The sequence below is a fragment of the Bombina bombina genome, chromosome 4 (genome assembly GCF_027579735.1).
Source record: "Bombina bombina isolate aBomBom1 chromosome 4, aBomBom1.pri, whole genome shotgun sequence".
Taxonomy (NCBI): domain Eukaryota; kingdom Metazoa; phylum Chordata; class Amphibia; order Anura; family Bombinatoridae; genus Bombina; species Bombina bombina.
In genome coordinates this window covers 464,627,542-464,650,996 of record NC_069502.1, presented here as the reverse complement: position 1 = coordinate 464,650,996, position 23,455 = coordinate 464,627,542, and the positions used below count along the sequence as shown (strand labels likewise).

Sequence of the window (23,455 nt, the reverse complement as noted above, 5' to 3'; positions counted from 1 at the left end):
ATAATCCACCTAACACTATTAGAGCATTATTTTTAGAGTAGTTGTTTATAGAGTAATTTTGAATAGTTTATACATTTGAGCACTTGGCACCTCTTATTTAAACATCCGGTTAGTTTCAGTGGTTGTGTTTTAAATCTTATCACTATTACTTTAAAGACAAAATTAAACTTTCATGATACGGACAGAGCATGCAATTTTTCAATTTACTTCTCTTACCTAATTTGCTTCATTTTCTTAGTATCCTTTGTTGAAAAGCATACCTAAGTAGGCTCGCAAACAGCACTGTATTACAGGGAGCTCGCTACTGATTGATGGCTGGAAATACAAGTCTCTTGTCATTGGCTCAACTGATGCATTCAGCTAGCTCCCAGTAGTGAATTGTTACTATTAGATAATTTTCATATTGCTTTACAGCAAGTGACAATGCACTTTTTTGGCTCACTGGCCATCTACAATTAGAAGTGTATTACCACTCTTTAAACCCCTTGTGGGGGTTATACACACAGTGAAAGGCTGTGTAGTGCAATATTAAAATGTTATTGTGTATTATTAAAATGCTCTATCATCTTGTTCACAAAATAATTAATCAACATCACCGGCTAAAACAGGAATTGGAGAAAAACAAAAACCCAGACTATAAATACACTAGAGCTGCAACAACTAATCGTCATAATCGATAACTGATTCTGAAAATAGTCAACGCATCTCATAAACGATTAGTTTGTTTGCAATTAGTTGGTTTGTGCACAACACCAGCTGCTTCACTCCAATGAACTCCTGCATATGGTATTGTGTTTTATGGTTATGTCCATAGCCTAAAGGACGTCTACAGAGGTCTACTTTTCACTTTTTCAGGACAGTATAAGTTTACAGCTACCCCTGGCTTATGTGCAACCCAGATATAATGGTCATTGTTTGGATTGTTTATATTAAATCAGGTGATTTGGAACTATGTTTTTCATGATATAGTGCCAAGCTTGTTATTTACACCTTGCCCCTAGATTGATGGGAGTTATTTAAATTGATGTGCACTATTATCTGTTTGCACAATTATTAATGTATTGCTTGCTATTGCTGATTATATGTACTGTATAAATAAATGTGTAAGGCTTTGTCCTGTTATGGATATACAGTCCTTAGAGCTTTTGATTTGTATTTTTATATTTTTAATAAATTGTGATAGTATGTACCAGATTCAACCTTTATCTTTATAAGTATATATCTGTTATTTTTAGAGCAGTCTAGATATTTCCCCTAACCTTATAGCTGGTTATTTACCATTGCATATAGATATTCAAGATATTTTTTTATGTTAGAATGAAGTCAAGGGTTACTTTATTGAGAGGCCCCTTGCCAAGGTGAAAAACACTTTGCATTGGTGAAGAGCTAACAAAGATAAATATCACACTTTGGTGAAATTGGCAAAACCCTACTTATACATCTCAAGCACCTCAACACCATCTGAGTGCCTCTTCTCTGCTGCAGGAAATATAGCTGCACACAGAGAACCAGCCTTCGCCAGAAGCATGTGGACATGTTGAGATTTTTGCATTTCAATGCAAAGTTTCTGAAAGAGTGAAAAACAGAATGTTATTAACAGTGATAGTCTAACTCTTTCTAGTTCTACCTCTTTTCAAACAGTTTTTGGTTTTGTTTTGTTTAATTATAAAACTGTGCTCTGCTGCTTAAAAATTGGACAAACAATTGTGTTAATGTAAAGTTTTAGTCTGAAGTTTATATTTGTAACACTCAGTATGGGGATTTTTTTTTTTTTAAATATAGGAAACAATTATTGATAATTTTTTATCCGATTAATCGAAAAAATAAATCGGCTGATTAATAGATTATGAAAATAATAGTTAGTTGCAGCCCTAAAATACACAATTAATGTGATAGTAAATCCTAGTGTTTGTGAAACACTATGATTTACCAGTGCAACCATTAGAGGATTTTCAGTCATGAAGTTTAAAATACTACATGCTGAAAGTTCCTTTGTCTGCAGCATTCGCTGCACACCTCAGGCCACCCGCAGCAGAACGCTATTTTTTAATGAGGTGACGTTTCCACCTCTTAGCCAATAACCATGCAGGGCAGCTGGCAATATGCCAGATAGCTAGCACGATATTGGCTAAGATCACCTCATTGCATAATATAGTTGTGCTGTGGGAGGTCTGAGGTACTTAGCGCGGTGAACACTGCGGATAAATAAAAGGAACTTTCTGCATGATGTATTTTATGGTTTGTGACTTAACGTACCCTTTATTTGTTGCACTGGTAAATCCTAGCATTTCAAAAATGCTAGGATTTACTATCCCTTTAAGGACAGGTTTTAAACTATACTTGCATAACAAAAACTACATTTTAACATTAGTATAAGCTTTTACTAGAAAAAAAAAAGAAGCAAATTGAAGTTGTATCCTGTGAATTGCAGATAACAGGAAGAAGACAATTTTGTAAAAGAAATCCACATTCCTTCATATGAATCTACTTTTTAGGATGAAAAAGTTTTTTTGTAAATTCTGTTAATGCATTTATATTGTACTTCCTAAGGGACGAAATTGTATTTAAATTTCATTAATAAATTTCTTCAGTTCATAGAAATTCCTATATACAAAATATACCAGTTTATGATTGTACTACTTTATGTCATCACAATATGCCTCATCTGTTCCCATTTATGATTGAATTATTTTTTATAAATAACTGCTCCTTGAACAAGTGTTTGATATAAAATGCATTTTTCCTCAGTTAAGCAGAAAGAGTATAAGTTGCCAAAGTTTATTTCCCTAAGGTAGAACATCAAAAATGATGGTAAAATATGACCATTATATATATAAACGATATATTCTATCTCCAAGGGACCACAACACAAATAATTCTCTTATATTCATAGAACAAACAGAAACTATAAAAAATAGTTTATTTAAATAAAAAAAAATTATACAGATTACAGTAAAGGCTCCAATACTCCTATGCTTGTTCAGAAAGCAAGTTTCTTCATTAAAAGGTAAATACGAGAGTCCACCTCAAACCCATGCAAGTTGTTAGCATCTCCTTGAAGCCTCATGAGTAAACCCCCATATGAAACATAAGCAGACCTAGGAATAAGCATAAAATTAGTTAGAAAGCATAAAATTAGCATATGAAGCATATGCTTCTACGCGTGTTGCTGAATTATAGACATAAACGTTCAGGGTAAAAAGAAATCTCTGATAAGCAAAGCAATGGGACCCGAGACAAGAAAAAATAGAGGGAATTAAGGACCAAGAAGGAAGCTATTGATAATTACATAGGCAAAAAAAAAAAAAAAAAACTCACAGGCGGGTAGCAGCTTCTGTAGAGGTCTCATCACCTTCTATCCGATAGACCTTCCCATACATGACATATTCAAACTGATCTGCTCTGAGAAAACCAAACAAACAGTATTTTCAGACAGTATCCACAAATTTTCTCCAAAGATTCTAAAAATCCACTATCCCCTGCACCAACCCACTCATGCTTCCATATTAAAGTACCTTGAGGGACGATCATCAGTTGGGTTGTATTCTCCATCATCTAATGTGCCGTCCTCATATAGTGTGCTTGCAATGACAAGACGGAACTTGTCACCTGTAGAAGGTGAGAGATGCAATGAGAACACTGTACAAGGTTAAGTATACAGTACAGAATCAAATTACACAGTTGGACATAGCTTGACAAATTCAGGGAGCCATGAATCAAAAAAACATTTCTAGCACTAACATTTTGTATTATTCTACATTTATCTATATAAAAACATGCACATGTGGCTTAGAAAGTGTATGGTCGGCTCCTAGGTTTCAAATAAAATTGTCTACCCCTGCAGAAGGTATTGTGTGCAATCAGACATGCTTAAAAGTGATGGTAAACTCCGTTTTAGCAAACCCTATTTAAGTTATTAATGTATACTATTGTACATGTAGTTAGATTTTTGTCTAAGCAATACTATTCAAATATACTTACAATGCACAATTGAACATTTCGCTATGAAGCGAGCCTCCTACTGCCCTGCAATCTCCAATGTTCAGCGGCATCCATTCAATAAGCCTGTCATTCCACAGGCTTAGATAAATGAGTGGGACGCGGATGCGCAATATAGTGCACATCATCTATGATTTTTAACTTAAAGGGACAGTATACACTCATTTTCATATAACTGCATGTAATAGACACTACTATAAAGAATAAGATTCACAGATACTGATATAAAAATCCAGTATAAAACGGTTTAAAAACGTACTTAGAAGCTTTCAGTTTAACTCTGTTGAAAAGGCAGTTGGAAAGCCCACTGCAAGTGGGAAATAAGACACTCCCCCTCTCCACTTCTTTTGCATATGAAAAGACCCTTTACACAAACAGGAGCAAGCTGGAGAAGGTAGCTGACGGTATTCAAATAAAACTTTGGGGCTTGGTTAGGAGTCTGAAAATCAGAGCAATGTTATTTAAAAATAAGCAAAACTATACATTTTTTTAAAAAAAACAAACTTTATGGGCTTTATAAATAGATCATCTACAAAACATTTATGCAAAGAAAAAATGTGTATAATGGCCCTTTAAGGTTTGATAAAATATTAATAAAAAATAAAAAAACAAGCATTTTTAAATAAGTAGGGTACGATTGCATGCTAGATTGCGGGTCACTCTTCTCTGCTAAACCAAGTAAACACTGAATCTCGTGATTCATAGTTTACTTTGCATACATCACAGAGATACTTGCGCATGCGCTATTTAATATCCCTTTCGGGAGCGCACGCAAAGGCATTGGATGTGTAGAGCCGGTGGGACCGCAATGCACGTCACTTCAGTGTTGTAATGAAAAATATGAGGGGCTGAGTTAAACAGTGCAAACATATCAATAGAAACTGAACCATAAAATATAAAGTAGTAAGAAAAGAAAAAAAGTGGTGGTTTAGCTATTTGAGGTATGAAGAATGTATGTACACAATTATACAACAGCAGTGTTTAGCATTACTTTAAGTTTTATAAAATTTAACAAATAAAAACCAATAATAATTTAAAAAGTTTAAAATATACTATCATCAATGCATTTAATGTTTTGTTAGTGTCAATAACTTACCAAGGTCCACAGGATATATCTGAATGTTCACATCAAGAATCAAATCCATTTTGAAAGACTCACTTTCACAGTGTAGCCGTGAAACTGTAAAACATACTCATATGAAAACAAAATACAAAAGAAGCAAGATTTATGCAAATATGGTCAGTGTGTGTGCATTAAAAGATACAATGATTTTTAGAGAATTTTTCATCTTTCAGAAAACAATACTAAGGTGGTAAGGATGCCTGCACAACACTACATGAAGCTTCATAAATAAAATAATTACAATAACTAGAAAAAAAAAATGTGGGGCAGGTGAAAGGAGGAAAAAATGTGGAGAGGAAACAAAAAAGCTAATTTGAAGAATAAATGACAAAGCAACAGGACCCAGGAGTTAAGCATGTATAAGACTTGGGATCTGATTGAGTTTGCATGTAAAAAAAAACCTCAAATCCAGATGTTTCAATCACACATAGATACAAAGGCTATGGGTGTTTCTGATAAAATCTTGGATCTAGCAGGGTCTAACATGTGTTTATGTGAAAAAATACTTTCCAGGTGTGATTGTGTAAATCAGTCATGGATCCACTGGGACCATCATCCCTTATATGTCACACCCTATTCCTTAAAGTGAATGTAAATTTTGATGCTAAAGTGCCCGGTTTTTAAAAATTCGATTTAAAACAAGGGCACTTTAATTCATCAAAATTTACATTTCACTTGTGTTGTGAAAATACTTACCTTTTAAACTTGACAGCCGCTCCAGCTTCCTCCGGTCGTCGCAAGCCATTTCTGATGTCAGAAATGATGGATAGGTCCTCCTCCAATCACGGCTTCCCCCTGGGGGAATCAGTGTCTGATTCAACGCTGTGATTGGAGGAAGCCTGATTCCTCATTTTAGACCGAGGAAGAGGCTTTGTGATGGGTGGAGGAAGCTGGAGCAGCTGTCAAGTTTAAAAAGTATTTTCACAACACGAGTGAAATGTAAATTGTGATGAATTAAAGTGCCCATAGTTTTTAATACAACTATGACTCTGCTATAAACTCATAAAAAGGATTGTATAAAAAAAGTCTCACATTTTTAGCACATCCAATTCTTCTCTTAACCATATGTAATCTGACTTCTGTCCCCAACACTCCACTGAAACAAAATCACCCAGTGACATAAACTGTTCTCTCCATTCCCAATCTACCTGCTGTATTTGCCGTTAAAAGGACATTAAACACTGAACATATTTTACAAGCATAGTATTGAAGTAATTCCTTACCTCCATGTAGCCATTGGTGCCACCATGATGAAATCTGACTTTCATTACATTGCTGTGTGGACCTGTTTGCACATGTGCAGCAACTCTCCTTCAGATACCTAGGTTCCATGATGGCATCACTCATAATTTGTGGGAGGTGCATAAGTGTTTAGTGTCTGTTTTAATGACCACCCTCTTGTGTTCCATAGCTAAAAACAATTAGCATATGTGACACAGCCCTACTGTGGTTTTCTCTACCTTCAGTTTATCCTTCTCTGTCCCTTCACTCTAGGAGAGGGAGTCACAAGGCTTGGTTCTAGAATCCCTTTACTTTCCAGTAAACACATCATCCCTGGGTTTCCTGATACAATCTTGTGGGCTTCTCAGTATCACCTGTATACTGATAAACACCAAATCTACCTTACAGTACCAGACCTGTTCTCTTCCTTACTCACTTGTGTCACTAGAGTAACATCCCAAGACTGAGCTACACTTTTTTGGCATCCACTATAAATTCATATCTAAAAGAAAAACTGATACTAGAGGTAAATTATAAAGTGGTTTAAAATCGCACGCTCTATCTGAATGTGTGTGTGTGATAATCATAATAATAATAATAGGCTGACAGGTTTAAAACGAAACATAGATATGCCGGGCTAGTACATATATACTTGAAAGACAAGATCCGGAACTGCTTGTGTATAAGAATGTATTTAAATGTTACCCAAATTCATTGCAGTATATATTCATGTTTTATTACTAACCTCGATCAAATTTTCGTCCTTCAGGATCAATATCCTTCACGTCAAATATATCCTCAAACAGGATGCCAGCCATTATAGAAACCTGTTGGGTTTAAAAGGAAAATGTGTAAATATTGCATCGGTGAGATTTAGTACATCACAAACAGAATATCCTGAATAAAAACGCAGTGAATGCAGAAATATTTTGGGAGTAAGCTATATTATTGCTGGCAGTTTTTTTAATCACGAATTGTTGGGAAACAAATTAGAAATTGTTAGGGCATTTTACAATATTCCGAAACATAAAATGTCACAAACATAACTTGGTACTGCACGGGGAATATAAGTGTGTAACTCACTCGCTTTGATTACACAACACAGCTCACTACTATACTGGAGAAACCTATAACTTACTACAAAAAGCTAATACGTGACAATCGAAACAATTCAAAAAGCGAACATACTAACGTACACAGACACGCTGCTTCTGTCACACTTCCCGTTCCGATAATTACGTAATTTCCGTTGAGATCTTACTTCCGGTTGTTACCATGGAAATGAGCGTTTGCTGCTATTTAGTTGAGGAAAGTGGACACATGAACAATACGTGAGTGCAGTTTCAAAGCGTGTTTTCAGTAAACACGAAGCACTCCTACTTCTGTATCAGCATCATGTACGTATTACTCTACAAATATAATAAATATAGAACAGTGAACTCATCAATCGTGTCTTAAATGTCTATGCTTTAAAATGGGTTTGTGACTTTAACATATAAAAAGAAAAATATATACAGTACTCTTAAAAACTAGGGTTTTCTTCTAAATTACAAATCAACGTTTACACTGTTAGAAGAACAGGTGCATGTTGCTATCTGTTTTAAGGTCTGCAAATTACATTCATTTACATTAAAAGGGCATTCTTGTGAAAAAAATACATTCTCTAATTTCTTTCGTATAGCTGTCGACACTCGGGCTACAAATTGTTACTGTTTGGATATACATTCCTACGAGGAGGAGGCAAAGTTTCCCAAACCTCAAAGTCTATAAATACCCCACCCACCTCACTCATATTCCAGTTTAAAGGGCCACTAAACCCAAAATCTTTCTTTCATGATTCAGATAGAGAATAGAAATTTAAACAGCATTACAATTTACTTCCATAATTTATTTTGCTTAATTTTTTAAATATCCTTATTTGAAGAAAAAGCAATGCATATGGTGAGCCAATCACATGATGCCTCTATGTGCAGCAACCAACCAGCAGCTAGTGAGCATATCTAGATATGCTTTTCATCAAAGAATATCAAGAGAATAAAACAAATTAGATAATATAAGTAAATTAGCAAGATGTTTAACATTGCATTCTCTTTCTAAATCATAAAAGAAAAAATGTGGCTGGCATGTCCCTTTAAACTTTGCCTCCTTTGGTTAAAGGCAAGCATGATGTGCTTCAGTGATAGGTGCTTCAGTGTATATTGAAGTCCGGTTTCCCTCAGAGTACAGAGGGGAGTATTGCCTAAGGTTACCATGTTCTTACCTCTGTATAAACCTTATAATGGGCTATCTGTAAATTGGTCGCAGGGATTCATCTCCTGCCTCCCTTTACAGTGCAACATACTCCCATATCTGTACCTCCTACTGATCTGTTTTTAGCACTGGTGTGGCCTGTCTGCTTTCAGTGAACGAGTATCTGCCACATTTACGGTAAGTATTGTTTCTTTAGACACTCCTAGCTAATTTTGGGCACTTTTTGTTTAAAGTTTTAAGCTTTCTGTTCACTAGTTTTGTTTGCCTTAAAGGGACACTGAACCCAAACTTTTTCTTTCATGATTCAGATAGAGCATGCAATCTTAAAGGGACAGTATACTCCGAAATTTAAACTTCAAATTTACATTTGCATGATGTAAAAAACATACGTTTCATTCATCACTTTTTATATAAATTTTTTAGCCTATTAATTGTATCCCAAATCTTAGCCCCCTTGTATGTTAACTGTCCGCCTGCCGCTCTGGCACTTTTTTTTAAAATATTTGTAATTAATGTCCATCCACCTATTGTAAAAATATCTGTCACACTATGGACAAGATTTGTGAACGCACAACGTTGACATAATTATTTCCTGGTTTCTTCTTTACACAGGTATGCGCATGCACAACTTCTGATGTTCAATTGAAATGATCAATGCTAAGAACATCAGGTATAAGAGAGCATGCATGTGAAAAAGTCGCAGGACCAGCACACACTTCATAGGAATATCCCTTTGAATCACTCTTAGGTGGATGTAGGTGCACACCTGGGGGACCTCCCTTTCCAAAGTCCCAGCATATGATATGAAGTAAAACACACAGGTAGCACTCTACGTTCCTGTGAAACGATCAATGCTTAGAACATCAGGTATAAGAGAGCATGCATGCACAGTCGATTCTTGATAAGACGCAACAGCCGCTCTGTAGAGACATAGGCGCGATCGAGCTTTAGTGGGAGGAAATGTGGGCGTGTAAATATTTTGCATGTGGGAAGAACAGAATTTCTCTATACCGCCCATCTTAGATATGTCATCGAGGGGTTGGAGAACGAACGGCAATTAACGGTTGCAGACAAAAAAGTAAGATTAAATAAAACGTCTAAATATGAATATTTATTGAAAATAAATAATGCGGTTTCAATGTAATGCTACCAATGAACATTGCCGAAGATTTTCTTAACTGTGAATTTACTGACCCTTTAAGCAACTTTCTAATTTACTCCTACTATCATTTTTTTCATTCTCTTGCTATCTTTATTTGAAAAGCAATAATGTAAGTTTAGAAGAAGGCCCATTTTTGGTTCACATCCTAGGTTGTCCTTGCTGATTGAACAGCACAAATAAACAAGTGCTGTTCAGGTTCTGAACCGAAAATTGACTCTTTAGCTTAGATGCCTTCTTTTTCAAATAAAGATAGCAAGAGAATGAAGAAAAATTGATAATAGGAGTAAATTAGACAGTTGCTTATTATTGCATGCTTTATCTGAATCATGAAAGAAAAAAATTGGGTTTAGTGTCCCTTTAATGTGAATGTCAACTTTCATGATAAAGTGCCTGTTTTTTTAAAAAAAACTTTTAAAAACAGGGGCACTTTCATTCATGAAAGTTTACATTGCCACCGGATTTTAGAAATACTTACCTTCTTCTCCTGAAACGCCGGTTTCCGGTTTGCCGATCCCACGCCTGCAGCTCCTCTGTACTTTGTCAGCAATGACGAAACTGGCTCTCTCCAATAACGACTTCCCCCCCAAGAGCGTTCATCTGGTGAGGCCACGCCGTGATTGGAGGAAGCCGGTTTCGTCATTGCTGTGTTAGTACAGCAGGAAGAAGCAGGCGGGAGATCAGCGATCCGGTGTTTCAGGAGAAGAAAGTATTTGTAAAATCCGTTGCTATGTAAACTTTCATGAATGAAAGTGCCCCTGTTTTTAATAGTTTTTTTTTTAAACCGGGCACTTTATCATGAAAGTTGACATTCACTTTAAAGGGACAGTCTACACCAGAATTTTTATTGTTTAAAAAGATAGTTAATCCCTTTATTAACCATTCCCTAGTTTTGCACAACACAGTTATATTAATATACTTTCTTACCCTCTGTGATTACCTTGTATCTAAGCCTCTGCAAACTGCCCCCTTATTTCAGTTCTTTTGTCTGACATCCATTTTAGCCAATCATGGTTGGTGGATCAATTTTCCAAAGAGTTTCTTGATTCCTCAGACAAAGGTCACCTATTTGAGTTTCCAAATAGACTCAGTGTCCATGACTCTTTCCCTGACAGAAAAGAGACAAATAAAATTGGTTTCAGCTTGTCTAAACCTTCAGTCTCTCTCATACCCTTTAGTGGCTATGTGGATGGAGCTTTTAGGCCTAATGATTACAGCATCAAACGCAATCCCCTTTGCTCGTTTTCATATGAGGCCTCTTCAACTTTGCATGCTGTGCCAATGATGCAAGGATTATACTCTAATATTACAACTGATATTCTTAGATCCCAACACTTTTTTTTTTCTCTGAGACCACCAATTTCTTCAAAAGGCTTCCTTTGTTCATCCTACCTGGTCTGTGATCACAACAGATGCAAGTCTTACAGGTCGGGGAGCAGTATGGGGGTCCCTGACTGCACAGGGAGTCTGGAATGTTCAGGAAGCAAATATTCCGATGAATATATTAGAACTTCGTGCACTTTTTAAAGGCTCTTCAAGCTTGACCTTTTTTAAGAACGAACCTTACCTTTGTTTTCAGACAGACAATATCACAAACAGTGGCATATGTCAATAATCAAGGGGGAACTTAGTTTTCTTAGCCATGAAGGAAGTATCTCGGATACTTTCTTGGGCGGAAACCAACTCCTGTCTCATCACTGCGATCCACATCCCAAGTGTGGACAACTGGGGAGGCAGATTATCTCAGCCGTCAGTCTCTACAAATTGTCAAAAATCTGGGGTCTTCCTCAAGTAGATCTCATGGCCTCTCGTTTAAACAAGAAACTTCCCAGGTACCTTGCAAGGTCATGGGGATCCTCAGGCAGAGATGACGGATACTCTAGCAGTCCCATGGTCATCTCCAGTATGCTTATATATTTCCTCCACTCGTTCTGCTGCCAAGAGTGATTTCAAAATCAAAATGGAACAATTATCTGTAATTCTGATAGCTCCTGCATGGCCTCTCAGGATTTGGGTATGAAGATCTAATTCAGATGTCCAGCTGCCCACCATTGTATCTTCCTCTAAGACCAGACCTTCGTCTCAAGGTCCCTTCTTTCATCCAGATCTAAAATCTCTGAACTTAATGGCGTGGAGATTGAACGCCTAGTCCTCAGTCACAGAGGTTTTTCAGACTCTGTGATTAATACTATGGGTCAGTCAAGAAAAACCTGTCTCCAGAAAAATGGTATTATAAGGTTTGGAAAGTTTATATTTCCTGTGTTCCACTTATAATTATTCTTGGCATTCAGTCAGAATTTCTAGAATTCTTCAGTTTCTTCAAGATGGTCTAGATAAAGGTGTATCTGCCAGTACATTGAAAGGACAAATATCTGTTCTTTCGGTAATGTTTCACAGAAGGATTGCTCTTCTTCCAGACATTCATTGTTTTGTTCAGGCTTTGTCCAGTATAAAGCCTGTTAAGTGTTTTTCTCCTCCATGGAGTTCTAATCTAGTGTTGAAGATTTTACAGGCTCCTCCTTTTGAGTCTATGCATTCTTTAGACATTAAACTACTTTCTTGGAAAGTTTTGTTTCTTTTAGCTATCTCTTCTGCTAAAAGGGTTTCTGAATTATCTGCCCTCTCTTGTGAGTCTCCTTATCTGATTTTCCATCAAGATAAAGCAGTTTTGCGGACTACTTGCCAAAGGTTGTTAACTATACCAACATTAACAGTGAAATTGTTGTTCCCTCCTTGTCTTAAACTTAAGAATGATGCTGAAAAGTTTTTACATTCTTTGGATGTTGTTAGAGCTTTAAAATATTATGTTGATGCCACTATCGATTTCAGAAAGACTTTTCGTTTATTTGTTATGTTTTTTGGTTCCAAGAAATGTCAGAAAGCTTCTGCTATTTAGCCTCTTGGTTAAAACTTCTGATTCACAAAGCTTATTTGGAGGCGGGCCAGTCTCTGTAAAGAATTACAGCTCATTCTACAAGATCAGTTGCCACATCTTGGGCTTTCAAGAATGAAGCTTCAGTTGATCAAAACTGCAAAGCAGCCACTTGGTCTTCTTTGCATACTTTTACCAAATTTTACCATTTTGATGTTTTTGCCTCTTCAGAAGCAGCTTTTGCTAGAAAGGTTCTTCCGGCAGTGGTCACGCTTTGATTCTGTTGCCTATATTTTTAAAGTTTTTTTTTGGTTATTAAGACTTTATTTTTGGATTTAGATTCTCAGAGAAAAAAGCTGTTTATATATTTTTTTTCCCAACTTCGTGCTGCTTGATTAAAGGGACAGTCTACACCAGATCTAAAAAGATAGATAAACTTATCAACAGTTATGGCTTCAAATATCACCTCTATGCTGATGACACCCAGATCTACCTCTCCACCCCTGCTCTCTTTCTCTCTGTCCTCTCTCTCATGTCAGAGACTGCTTATCTGGCATTTCTTCCTGGCCTCTCACCACCTAAAGATTAACATGTCCAAGACTGAGCTCCTTCTTATCCCCCCTCAAGCTCTACACCGACTTCTGACTTCTCTTTCCCTGTTGATGGCATCCCCATTTTCCCATCGTCCCAAGTCCTCTGCCTCGGAGTTACACTTGACTCAAATCTATCCTTTGTCCCCCATTTCCAATTGCTTTCTACATCCTGCCACAACCATCTATGCAATATTTCCAATATTCAACCTTTTTTGTGCACTAACACCACAAAGCAAATAATCCACTCTCTTGTTATTTCCCGACTTGAGTACTACAATAACCTACTTACTGGCTTTCCTCTTAACCGCCTCTCCTTCCTTCAATCCATCCTAAATGCCTCTGCCAGGCTGATCTACCTTTTCCGTTGCTCTGTATCTGCTGCACCTCTTTGCGAGTCCCTCCATTGACTCCCCATTCACAGCAGAATTAAATTCAAAATTCTCACCCTTGCATACAAAGCGCTCACCAACACCGATTCCCTCTACCTATCCTCTCTAATCAACAAGTATACTCCATCCCGCCCACTAAGATCCAACAATGACCTGCTCCTTGCATCTGCGACTATCGCCTCTCATGCTAGACTGCAGGACTTCTGTCGTGCAGCACCTACCCTCTGGAACACTCTCCCTCATGCTGTCAGGCTTTGCCCTAATCTTTCTTCCTTTAAATGCTCTCTGAAGACTTTTCTGTTCAGAGAAGCCTACCACCCAACTCAATAATATTTCTCTTACCTAACAACATTTCCCTCATTCAATCTTGCAGTCCTCACCTCCTGTTTCTCAACCTCCTACCCTTCTAGATTGTAAGTTCCCTCGGGAATAGGGTCCTCAATTCCTCCTGTATGTGTTTGTAAATTTTGTCCTGTCTCTTACAAGTCTTGTATTGTTTTATTTAAATTAACTGTATCCATGGACAGCGCTGCGGAATATGATGGCACTTTATAAATAAAGTATAATAATAATAATTCCTTTATTATCCATTCCCCAGTTTTGCATACCCAGCACTGTTATATTAATATATGTTTTACATCTTTGATTAGCTTGTATCTAAGCCTCTGCAGACTTCCCCCTTATCTCAGTGCTTTTGACAGACATACAGTTTAGCCAATCAGTGCAGACTCCTAAACTCCACAGGAATGAGCACAATGTTATCTATGGCACACATGAACTAGTACTGTCTAACTGTGAAAAATGCTCTGAGCTAGGAGGCGGTTTTCAACGGTTTAGAAATCAGTTTGAGCCTACCTAGGTTTAGCTTTTCAAAAATACCTGAAACGGGTAAATGAAATACAGCACCCACCACTCACAGAAGCTCGGAGAAGGCTTACCAAGCCCAGCAAGATCCTCAAAGAAAAGTATTCTCCAGCTATGATCAATAAAAATGACCTTTGTGTATACAGGGTCCAAATAAGCAACGTTTCGGGCTGACAGCCCTTTTTCAAGCTTGACATATAGTGAACATAGCAGTGTTTAAATAGCCATAACAGCGCTAAATAATTGTGATTAACACATCAATATCGCCATCTATTTCAAAAATACCACCAAGGGAGCAAAGCAAATTTAATGATAAAAGTCATTTGGAAAGTTGTTTAAAATCGCATGCCCTATCTGATTCATAAAAGTTTAATTTTGACTAGACTGTCTCTCTTTAACAAAAGGTGTACTAGACTACTCATGGGTAGGTAGGATTAGTAGTTTAGCCTTAGTTTATTAATTATTTCAGCTGTGTTGCTAGTTGAGATGGCCAATTTTGTAACTATTATGCAGAGGCCCCTGTGGTGGGATCCTCTTTTGCTTTGGTAAACAATGAGTTGTAAGCCATTTGAAGACCTTTGAGGTGGGCAAAGCAACTTTCAAGGGCCCTGGGAAGTGGCTGCTAGGCAAACGGTGGTAGGGATACATTTCATTGCCTATTTTTGGGGATGAGGTTATACTGAGTCTCAGCATGCCAATATTTCTTGTTTTAATAAAGTGTATCCAGCATGGAGTTTGATCACAATCTATCTGATCTTTTTTGGCATGTTTCTGGCCACACTGTTAAGCACTTTTCGCTTTAAAGCCAATAACAATTTTTTATTGTTTTTGGCACAAAAACTCATTATCCATCTGCAGATTAAAGACTTGCAGGGTCTCTAGTGCTAAAACTACACTAATTAATGAATTAGAGTACCAGGCAGGCAAGTCTGGCCTGTCGGGGCGACAAACGTTTTGCTTCAGATAGATAAGTTAAATTCTTGTGGTCAATAAGAATGAGCACTGGCACGCTAGTACCCTCGAGAAGATACCTCCATTCCTTAAGTGCCAAAATTATGGCCAGTAATTCCCTGTCGCCAATTTCTTAATTGCACTCCACTGGAGACAATTTCTTAGAGAAGAAACCACACAGATGCAAGGAACCGTCAGGCGTAGGACGTTGAGACAAGAGGGCACCTACTCCAGTCTCAGACGCATCGACCTCAAGAACGAAAGGCAGGACAGGGTTAGGATGAGCCAGAATTGGAGTGGCAGCAAAGGCAGTCTTAAGACTATCAAAGGCCTTAATGGCAGTAGGTGACCAATGGAGTGGATCATTTTCTTTACGGGTCATGTCTGTGATAGGTTTGACCAAGGAAGAAAAGTTTTTAATAAACTTTCTATAGTAATTGACGAACCCCAAAAAACGTTGAATAGACCGAAGACCAACTGGGCGAGGCCACTGCAGAACTGCAGATAACTTGTCAGGATCGATGGAGAACCCTGCAACAGAGATAACATAACCTAGGTAGGTTACTTGAGTCTGATGGAACTCACATTTCTTGAGTTTACAAAACAGGCTGTTCTCACGTAGTCTCTGTAGAACTCGTGTAACATCAGAACGATGAGCCTCAAGTGTGGGTGAGTGTATGAGGATGTCATCTAAGTACACCACAACATACTGTTGCAACATATCTCGTAGGACATCATTAATAAATTCTTGAAAAACAGCAGGAGCATTACATAGGCCAAAGGGCATTACAAGATACTCATAATGCCCGCTCCTGGTGTTAAATGCTGTTTTCCATTTGTGGCCCTCCTTAATCCTAACGAGATTGTACGCTCCTCTCAAATCAAGTTTAGTAAAGACCGTAGCTCCCTTGAGGCGGTCAAAGAGTTCCGTAATAAGTGGAATAGGGTAAGCATTCTTAATGGTAAGACGATTAAGACCCCTATAATCGATACATGGTCTTAACTCGCCACCCTTTTTCTTCACAAAGAAGAAGCCAGCCCCTGCAGGAGAGCAGGATTTGCGGATGATCCCCCGTGACAGAGCATCGGCAACATACTCCTCCATAGCACAATTCTCTGCAACAGACAGAGGGTACATCGGCCCCGAGGAGGAATGGCTCCGGGTTGCAGGTCTATGGCACAATCGTAAGACCGGTGAGGAGGCAACGTACCGGCACGCACCTTGTCAAACACGTCTAGGAACTCTCGGTACTCCTCTGGCAATTGAGAAACCGAAAAAGTGCACAAGACTTTAACTGGTTTCCGAAGACAAGTGGAAATACATTGCGGGGACCACGACAAAATTTCGGACCTGCGCCAGTCGAGACTGGGATTGTGCTTTTGGAGCCAGGGATAACCCAGAACAACCGGAAAATGCGGAGAGTTTATCACCTGGAACTGGAGGGTTTCAAAATGGAGAGCCCCAACAGCCATGGACAATGGAGCAGTTTCGTGAGTAACGAATGCGGGCTGAAGGGGCCTGCCATCAATGGCCTCAATAGCAAGCAGAAACGGACCCGAGGCAAAACAGGAATGGAGTGCTTTGATACAAAAGCACTGTCAATGATATAGCCCGCAGCACCGGAGTCAACAAGAGCCTGGGTGACTATGGAGGAGTCAACCCAGGAAAGGAAAACCGTGACCAAAGGTTTCTCCCTAAGCGGTTCCAGGGACGAGGATAAACCATCCAAGGTCTGCCCCCGACAGGACCTTTAGGTGTGAGCGTATCCCGGCCGTGTAGGACAAGACTTCAAAAGGTGGCCCTGTAACCCACAATAGAGGCAGAGCCCCTCCCTCCTCCTAAAGGCCCTCTCCGATCCGGAGAGGCGTGTGAATCCCCAGCTGCATCGGCTCAGCAGTACCTGGTGACTCGGGACCATGAGGCATTTGAGGAGAGGGAGGCATCGGTGGGAACGAACACGTAGGAGACAACGGAACAGGAGGCTTCCGCAAGCGCTCCTTGAAAGAGGGCCTCTCTCTGAGTCTAATGTCAATTAGGATCAAAAAAGACACCAATGCCTCGAGATCCTCTGGTAAATCTCTGGCAGCAACTTCGTCTTTAATTCGCATCAGAGAGCCCATGAAAGAAGGCGGCAAGAAGGGCTTCATTGTTCCAACCTACCTCTGTGGCAAGCATACTGAGCAACAGATCCTGTACCTTGCTGAATGGACATGAGTCGTTTAGCAGCAGCAGAGGAGGAGCGAGCCGTAGCATCAAATACCCTTCTAAAGGAGGCCACAAATTCAGGGTAATTTGAAATCACAGGTAACGAGATGAGAAATCCCACTTTAGCTCTGTCAGAGGGAAACGCCTGAGGTAACATTTCAAAGTAAATGCCCACCTGGTTCAAAAACCCTCTGCACTGAATAGGATCGCCTCCATATCGCTGAGGTAGAGGTGCAGAACCGGACATGCTCCTGGTAGGCATAGGTGCAGCAGCGGAAACAGGAGCAGCCACAACTTGCGGGACACTTTGGTCCAAATGTGCAGTGCGAGTCAGCAGGGTTTGCAGGGCTAGTGCAAATTGATCCAAGCGGTGATCCTGTACATCCATCCTGGAAATGATGGGAGGTAAAGGTGGATTATTAGCACCATCAGGATTCATGGCCTTTGCGTAATGTCAGGGTGCCAGGAATCAGACTGAGACGAGAAGTGCAAAAAATAATCACACCTTTATTAATAGCAAAAAAATAATAAGTCCACAAGTCAAATAACAAGCCAGGAATCAAAACCAGAGCTGGTAGTCAGACGAGCCGAGTCAGGAGCCAAAGCGAATAGTCAGACGAGCCGGAATCAGGAACAAAGAAAACAGCAGAGTCAGGAACAAGCCAGGGATCAGGAACCAGGAAGGACGTCAGGCAGCCAGGTAATACACAGGAACTCTCACAAACAGGTCTGAGACAACGCAAAGGCAAAGCATACTGAACAGAGGCCCTTTAAATAATAAGTGATGACATCACAATTCTGAGACTGCATCCTGTCTCTCATGGATGATGCTCACCAGTCTGGCCATAAAAGGAAGTGCAGGAATTGAGCAGCATCCCCCACAATGCACCATAGTCAGGAAGAGAGGTGAGTAAAATTGCTGCCAGCAGCACATGGCAAACACAACAGGGAAAAAACCCTGACAGGCGCCTTATCTGGACGATATTCTGATCCAGGTGTCGTCTTATCAGCTGACAAGGTCTCATACCGACATTGTTCTATCCTTTCTAAGGACTCACGGGTGGAAGGTGAATCTAGAAATGAGTTCACTAATTCCACAGACAAGGGTTCCTTTCCTGGGAACTCTAATAGACTCGGTATCCATGAAAATATTTTTGACAGAAGTCAGAAAGTTAAAGATTCTGAATACATGCCAATCCCTTCAGTCCAATCCTCGGCCATCAGTGGCTCAGTGCATGGAGGTAATTGGATTGATGGTGGCGGCAATGAACATCATTCCTTTTGCTCGTTTTCATCTCAGACCTCTACAACTGAGCATGCTCAGACAGTGGAATGGAGATTATGCAAACTTGTCTCCTCAAATAGATCTGGATCAGGAGACGAGGGACTCTCTTCTTTGGTGGTTGTCGCCGGATCATCTGTCCCAAGGGACGTGTTTCCGCAGAACCACATGGGTGATTGTGACGACTGACGCCAGTCTACTAGGATGGGGGCGCAGTCTGGAATTCCTGAGGGCTCAGGGTGTGGTGGACTCGGGGTCTCTGCTTCCAATCAATATTCTGGAGTTTGAGAGCAATATTCCAATGCGCTTCAGGCTTGGCCTCAGTTGGCTTCGGCCAAATTCATCCGATTTTAGTCGGACAACATCACAACTGTGGCTTGCATCAATCATCATGGAGGAACAAGGAGTTCCTTAGCGATGACAGACGTATCCAAGATAATTCGGTGGGCAGAGGCTCACTTTTGTTATCTGTCAGCAATCTACATTCCAGGAGTGGACAACTGGGAAGCGGATTTTTTGAGCAGACAGACGTTTCATCCTGGGGAATGGGAACTCCATCCGGAGGTCTTTGCCACCCTGATTCTCAGATGGAGCAGACCGGAGCTGGATCTTATGGCATCTCGTCAGAATGCCAAGCTCCCGAGATACGGATCCAGATCCAGGGATCCTCAGGCCGAACTGATAGATGCCTTGGCAGTGCCTTGGTCGTTCAACCTAGCTTATGTGTTTCCACCGTTTGCTCTCCTTCCCCGGGTGATTGCTCAGATCAAACAGGAGAGGGCTTCGGTGATTCTCATCGCTCCTGCGTGGCCTTGCAGGACTTGGTATGCCGATCTGGTGGACTTGTCCTCTCTGCCACCGTGGAAGCTTTCATTGAGGCAGGACCTTTTCATTCAGGGACACTTCCACCATCCAAATCCGTGGACTCGTCATATCGTAAAAGAAATAAATTTATCAGGTAAGCATAAATTTCCCTTTTTCCTCACGGGGGTCTATTTCATAGGTTCTCTGTTATTGGTCGTAGAGATTCATCTCCTATCTCCCTTTTCAGATCGACGATATACTCTCATATTCCATTACCTCTACTGATAACTGTTTCAGTACTGGTTTGACTATCTGCTATATGTGGATGGGTGTCTTCAGGTAAGTATCTTTTCATTACTTAAGACACTCTCAGCTATGGTTTGGCACTTTATGTATTTATATAAAGTTCTAAATATATGTATTGTATTTATATTTGCCATGATTCAGGTTTCAGTATATTTCCTTTTGCAGACTGTCAGTTTCATATCTGGGAAATGCATTTTTTAGAAATGTATTTCTTACCTGTGGTGCAGTCTTTTTTTCAATTGACTGTCATTTTTCAAATTCGCAGGCAGAATTAGGTGCACAAGGGCGCAAAATGCTTAAGTTTATTTCGTCATTCTTGGCTCGAGATTTTTTTTGGTGCGAAGTTACGTTCGCAAATTCGTCATTTCCGGCGTCTTAGTTGACGCCGGGTCCTTTCACAAGGTTGCGTCATCTATGACGCAAGTGTGTCGTTTCCGGGCGTTTTTTGCGCCAAAAATAGTTTTCTGTTTGTTGTGCGTCATACTTGGCGCCAAATATTTTCATTATTTTAGACCCCATTCCGATTGGCCTCTTGCTTTTTTCTATGTCAGAGGGCTATTCTGTTTGCATTTTTTCCCATTCCTGAAACTGCCATATAAGGAAATTGATAATTTTGCTTTATATGTTGTTTTTTTCTCTTACATTTGCAAGATGTCTCAATCTGATCCTGTCTCAGAATTCACTGTTGGATCCCTGCTGCCTGATAACAGTTCTACCAAAGCTAAGTGCATTTGTTGTAAACTTGTGGTGATTATACCTCCAGCAGTGGTTTGTAATAGTTGTCATGATAAACTTTTACATGCAGAAAATGTATCCATCAGTAGTAGTTCATTACCTGTTGCTGTTCCCTCAACATCTAATGCACAAGATATACCCGTAAATTTAAAATAATTTATTTCTGATTCTATTCAGAAGGCTTTGTCTGCCATTCCGCCTTCTAATAAACGTAAAAGGTCTTTTAATACTTCTCATAAGGTTGATGAAATTTCAAATGACCAGCAACGTACTGAATTATCCTTCTCTGATGAGGATCTATCTGATTCAGAAGATCCTGCCTCAGATATTGACACTGATAAATCCTTTTATTTATTTAAATTTGAGTTTATTCGTTCTTTGTTAAAAGAAGTGTTGATTACATTGGATATGGAGGAAGCTAGTCCTCTTGATATTAAAACTAGTAAACGTTTAAATTCTGTTTATAAACTTCCTGTGGTTATTCCAGAGGTTTTTCCAGTTCCTGATGCTATTTCTGATATGATTTCTAAGGAATGAAATAAGCCTGGTACTTCTTTTATTCCTTCTTCAAGGTTTTAAAAATTGTATCCTTTGCCAGAAGTTAGATTGGAGTTTTGGAAAAGATCCCCAAAGTTGATGGGGCTATCTCTACTCTTGCTAAACGTACTACTATTCCTACGGAAGATAGTACTTCTTTTAAAGATCCTTTAGATAGGAAACGTGAATCTTATCTAAAGGAAAGCTTATTTATATTCAGGTCATCTTCTTAGGCCTGCAATTTCTTTGGCTGATGTTGCAGCTTTTTCAACATTTTGGTTGGATACTTTAGCGCAACAAGTATTGGATCATGAGTTGTCTAGCATTGTTAAGTTGATTCAACATTCTAATAATTTCATTTGTGATGCCATTTTTGATATTATCAAAATTGATGTTAAATCTATGTCTTTAGCTATTTTAGCTAGAAGAGCTTTGTGGCTCAAATCTTGGAATGCTCAGGGGGCGGAGCCAACTCTTGAGCCGAGCAGACACAGATTTTTAGAACTCCTGCTCTACTGAACCAACAAAAGCCACAAATAGCCCTAAAATACTGTTTCATAAGGCAAATATGATTGCAGATTAAATAATAGCCTTCTCTGACTACATTTTGAGCCATCTGGCAGAGGATTGCGAGACCAACTGAGGAAACAGTGTCGACGGGGATTCAGTGTCTCCCTTGGTAGTGAGGAGCTGACTGCTTTCATTGCTTCTACCGGAGTTCTCAGGACTCAGATAGCTCTTAACCGCTAGACTCTTTTACACGGCTCAGCCTGCAGGGATAGACCTGATCCCCCTCTTAGCCGAGAGGATGGTCTCCCTAATTCTGGATGCACTGACTCTACTAGGCTCCCGTATGGACACCCAGTTTGCTCACCTCCCTCAATGTTTGTCTCTCAGCCGAGAAGAAGCACCGGACTCGCCAGAGGAAGACCTTGACAACCTACCCGCCCCGATGGCGCATCTACCTGAAAGCGACAAGATGGCGGACACAGCCAGACAAGGCCTCTTTACCTTCCCCCAGCAGCCTGATCTCACCGCCGACTTCACCATGATGTACCCGACTCCTGTTCCGGAGCGGCCGGTCGGAATGGGGGTTGAGGTGAACCTGATTGCATCCAACGGCTTTGAGGATAACCCGCCTCCTCCTCTATAACTGAAAGCTACGCACTCCGGCTCTGACATGGAGAAGACCGGCAGTGATTTGAGAGGTTCCCACGCAGATAGAGGAGTGAGGCCCAAGTCCTTGTCCACGATGCAGCACAGCAGAACTCCCATCTTGTCCCTTGCAGAGTTCTTGCTACACAGTGAGCAACCTAGATATCAGGGCGGTGTAGTCCTGAAAGATCTGTTTTCCCTATCTGAGCTCCATAGTCACAGAACTGATAGCAGCATACCTGTGGGCTCCATGATCCGGACCAGAAACTGTAATACTGAGCTAACTTGTAGTGCCATCCATGAAACTCAAGCCAGGTTATGCCGGAAGATTGGGTGATGTGCCTAGTGATATCCCATTTCTATACAGTGGACCCTACTCTGTAACTTTATCTTCCTTTTTCTTTCACTCTCCCTTCCTGAATGTCGAATTTAATATCTGATGGGCAGTCCGGTTAGGGGTTATTATTGCTGTTTTTTTGTTTTGTTTTCCCCCAGAAAAAAGAAAGAAAAAAAAGTACTGAAAGGTTAATTTGGCTTATACGCAAGTTTTAAACAGTTTAGTGATTTTATGTTACCATTTTTTTTAATTCCTTATTATTTACCTAGTGGGATATTGTGGGGGATTATAAGATGTATTAGAGGAGATGTAATGTATAAAATGTATTACTAGTGTTCTGAGGGCTAATTCAGATTGCAGTCATGCTGTTATACTTACTTGTCACTTCTACTGTATTATAAAAAACGTTGTAAAGGTTACCAAATGTGCCAGGTATGCCGTGAGGTCTGTCTTGGCACATTACAGGTAGAGCTGTGCTTACTGTGCATTGTTATTTACATAATATACATATGTGACGGACTGTATGGTTATGATAACTTCTCCTGGCATCTGCGCTGGTATTGACCACTTTAAGTAGAGGCAAACTGAATGTGTAATTTTACAACATGGCTCCTGGATATGAAGCGTTTTGCTATTGCCTATACTCAATTCACATGCAATTATTAAGAACTT

The 23,455-nt window shown here is 39.7% G+C and overlaps 1 protein-coding gene across 4 annotated transcripts; it reads right to left on the bottom strand.

Annotated features, from left to right (window-relative positions):
* Positions 1 to 2,901: 2,901 nt before the first annotated feature.
* Positions 2,902 to 7,586, bottom strand: POLR2H (RNA polymerase II, I and III subunit H). 4 transcript variants are annotated; one of them, XM_053710349.1, is made up of 6 exons: positions 7,540 to 7,586; positions 7,089 to 7,170; positions 5,096 to 5,179; positions 3,516 to 3,609; positions 3,319 to 3,402; positions 2,902 to 3,098 (listed from the first exon to the last, which is right to left on the bottom strand). In XM_053710349.1, the coding sequence occupies exons 2-6, from the start codon at positions 7,159 to 7,161 to the stop codon at positions 2,981 to 2,983; spliced, it is 453 nt and encodes a 150-aa protein (XP_053566324.1). In that variant the 5' UTR covers positions 7,162 to 7,170; positions 7,540 to 7,586; the 3' UTR covers positions 2,902 to 2,980. The 4 variants fall into 4 exon arrangements, with proteins under 4 accessions (XP_053566324.1, XP_053566326.1, XP_053566325.1 ...); XM_053710351.1 differs by having other exon boundaries at positions 7,532 to 7,541; XM_053710350.1 differs by lacking the exon at positions 7,540 to 7,586 and adding an exon at positions 7,482 to 7,527.
* Between the last annotated feature and the right edge of the window lie 15,869 nt (positions 7,587 to 23,455).

Bases quoted from the DNA above. Each gene is read 5' to 3' on its own strand.
- POLR2H (XM_053710349.1), bottom strand. From the start codon at position 7,161: ATGGCTGGCATCCTGTTTGAGGATATATTTGACGTGAAGGATATTGAT. The intron at 3,610-5,095 runs GTAAGTTATTGA...CACCTTCTACAG, and splicing joins GATATATCCTGTGGACCTTG to GTGACAAGTTCCGTCTTGTC. The intron at 3,403-3,515 runs GTACTTTAATAT...TGGTTTTCTCAG, and splicing joins ACTGATGATCGTCCCTCAAG to AGCAGATCAGTTTGAATATG.